The sequence below is a fragment of the Pygoscelis adeliae genome, unplaced genomic scaffold (assembly GCF_000699105.1).
Source record: "Pygoscelis adeliae isolate BGI_AS28 unplaced genomic scaffold, ASM69910v1 Scaffold442, whole genome shotgun sequence".
NCBI lineage: Eukaryota > Metazoa > Chordata > Aves > Sphenisciformes > Spheniscidae > Pygoscelis > Pygoscelis adeliae.
In genome coordinates, this window is record NW_008824191.1 from 814,914 (window position 1) to 817,498 (window position 2,585).

Sequence of the window (2,585 nt, forward strand, 5' to 3'; positions counted from 1 at the left end):
GGGGAGCACTGGGGGGGCCCTGGGACGGAGGGTGCTGAAGGGTGGGAGGATGCAGGGTGGCCCTCAGGGTGAGTGGTGGGGGACCACTGGGGGGTCACCGTGGAGGCCAGGGGTTGGGATGCAGCGGGGGACGGGGTCTGCCGAGATGCCCTCTGCCACCACGTAGGGGTCTGGGGTGCCTCCGAGTCTGTTGGCAATACTACCCGCAGCCAGGCTGGCCGGGCAGGGCTTAACGCCGTTCCCCAGGGACGTGAGCAGCAGCTGGCTGCAAACTGTGCTGTGCCCCCAGCTCTTCCCTTGTCCGTGCAGGGAAAGATGCCTTTCAGCATCACAGCTGCAGGGTCATTTTTCCACACTGGCCTTGAACCAGTCAGCGACCCTGAGAGCTAGCAAACTCGCGTCAGCAGTGAGCCAGCACCCAGAGCATATCCCCCTGCCACAGAGCGGCACGGTGGGCGATGGGTGCAGCAGCTCTGCCTTCACCCTCCGCAGCGTTTGCACAAAAACCCAGGGCGGTCGGGAGAAGAAATGATTTTATTTTAAAACTATTTATCTCTCTACACTAACAGACTCTCCCTTCTCCCTGCCCCCCCTCAGCACCGTCCCCTTAACTCTGGCCCACGTGGTGTTTGGAGTTATTTTTGCTTGCTGCTTTTAAGTGTATTTTAAGTCTTTTTTTTTTTCATCACCAAAATATTTTACTTTCAGGCCAAATGTTCCCAGTTAGTTACCAGGATAATTTTGGCAGAGACCTTTTAACTGATGTTTCTTGGGAACATTTCTACGGGTGGTTTGGTAGGAAAAGCTTATGACAGTCTCATGAAATTACTTACGTTTGGGGCTTGCGTTTGAGGCTGACTGGCGTGTTCAGGACAGGGTTGATGCAACCCCCCTGCACTCTCTGAGTTGCAGCTCATCGCCTTGTAGGTCTCATTTCCTTTGCCATGCATTTTGGTCTGCGGCCATGGGCACCTGCCCGCAGGAGGGGAACTGGCAGCTGCTCTGGGGTGCCTTTGCAGGGCTGGAGCATCCCTCCCTGGAACCCCTCAGCTGTTGAACCCAGGTGACTCAGGGGGACACAGATTTACGCCCACGAGCTGCAGCCTGTGCTTGGGGCTGGCAGGGAGCTCACTGCCTCCAATGCCCTCAGCCCCTGCCTGCCTGCAGCCGGGAGCAGAGCCCGACAATATGGGTGTAAATAAACAGGCCTGCCCGTTCGTGAGGGGTGGGCAGGGGGGTCTTCCAGGGAGAGATGATTCAGCTGTCTGTGCCTGCTGGGGGCAGGCAAGGCTGGCTGATAGGGACAGTGTGATGTTGCTGATATGGATGGCACGATGCTGGCCAGAATGGATGTCCTGAGGTGATGCTGGCTGGTACAGACAGGGTGACGCTGGCTGGTGTGTGCAGGACAGTGCAGGCTGGAACAGATGCCTTAGGGCAATGCTGGCTGTGATGAACATGGTGATGCTGGCTGGCACAGTCAGGAAGATGCTAGCTGGTATGTGCAGGATGATGCAGGCTGGGACTGATACCTCAGGGCAATGCTGGCTGCTATGGCCAGGGTGATGCTGGCTGGGTTGGCCAGGGTGACGCTGGCTGGTGTGTGCAGAGCAATGTAGGCTGGGGTGGACACCTCGGGGTGATGCTGGCTGCGATGGAGAGGGTGATGCTGGCTGGTACAGAGAGGGTGATGCTGGCTGTGTTATGGTGGGGAGACCCTGGCCTGTGGCTGGGGTTGACCCGTGGAGAGTTGGGTGCACATCCCTGACTCAACATCCCCTGCACTTCTTGCCCCAGACCCACTGGTGATCTCTGAGTGGGAGGAAGGGATTTCAGGGCCATTCTCCCTGGGTCCAGAGAGCCCAAATGGCCTGGAAGGGCACAGACCTGCACGGACCAGCCCTGCAGCGAGTGCAGGGATGGGCAGTGACGCGGGACCACCAGCCAGCCCCACTCTCGGTACGGTCTGAGCTCTCACAGACCTGCTCTCCCTGGCTGTGTGAGCCTGTTCAGATCTAACTGCTGTCTCCTGCCACGTAAATACAGGCCAGAATTTCTCCTCGGTCCCTTCCCGCTCCAGCTGCACAGGCGCAGGTCTCTGGACCATCCCGGGGCTGGGAGCCAGCCAGGGCTCCTGGCACAGGACTGCAATGGCAAAGAGCCCTTAATCCCGCCAACCCACGCAGCCCCAAGCTCCTGGTCAGTGTTTGCCCTTTGTGTCCCCCCTCCAGGCATGGGGACTCCCCAGCAGCCAGGGACCAGCTGTGGCAGTGGCACAGACCCTGCCAGCTGCCCTAGCTGGGGTCCTGGCGTTACGGTCCCCATGCTGTCCCCAGCAGGATGGGGTGAGGTGAGAGGGAGATGCGGGGTCCATGGTCCTGCAGATGCTCTGGGCTGTGGACCCTACTGGCCGCCCCATTGCAGGGGATAACACCCTCTCCCTCCCCACTCTGCCTCCTCCAGATGCGCAGTCCCATCCCAGGCCTGGGCAGGGTGATGGTGTTCCTCGCAGCAGCCCTGGCGTCAGCCTCCCTCGCCGTCCCCGAGGCCTGGGGAGAGGAAGGTGAGCCCCCCCCAAGCCCCCC

General features: G+C 60.1%; 1 protein-coding gene across 1 annotated transcript in view; it reads left to right on the forward strand.

Annotated features, from left to right (window-relative positions):
* The first annotated feature begins 1,866 nt into the window (after positions 1 to 1,866).
* The window catches only part of IL11RA (interleukin 11 receptor, alpha), a 4,560-nt gene continuing 3,841 nt past the window's right edge, over positions 1,867 to 2,585 (forward strand). The window contains exons 1-2 of the mRNA XM_009334722.1: positions 1,867 to 1,959; positions 2,464 to 2,563. Coding sequence (XP_009332997.1) covers positions 1,867 to 1,959; positions 2,464 to 2,563 — 193 coding nt within the window. The remainder of the gene's footprint in view (positions 1,960 to 2,463; positions 2,564 to 2,585) is intronic.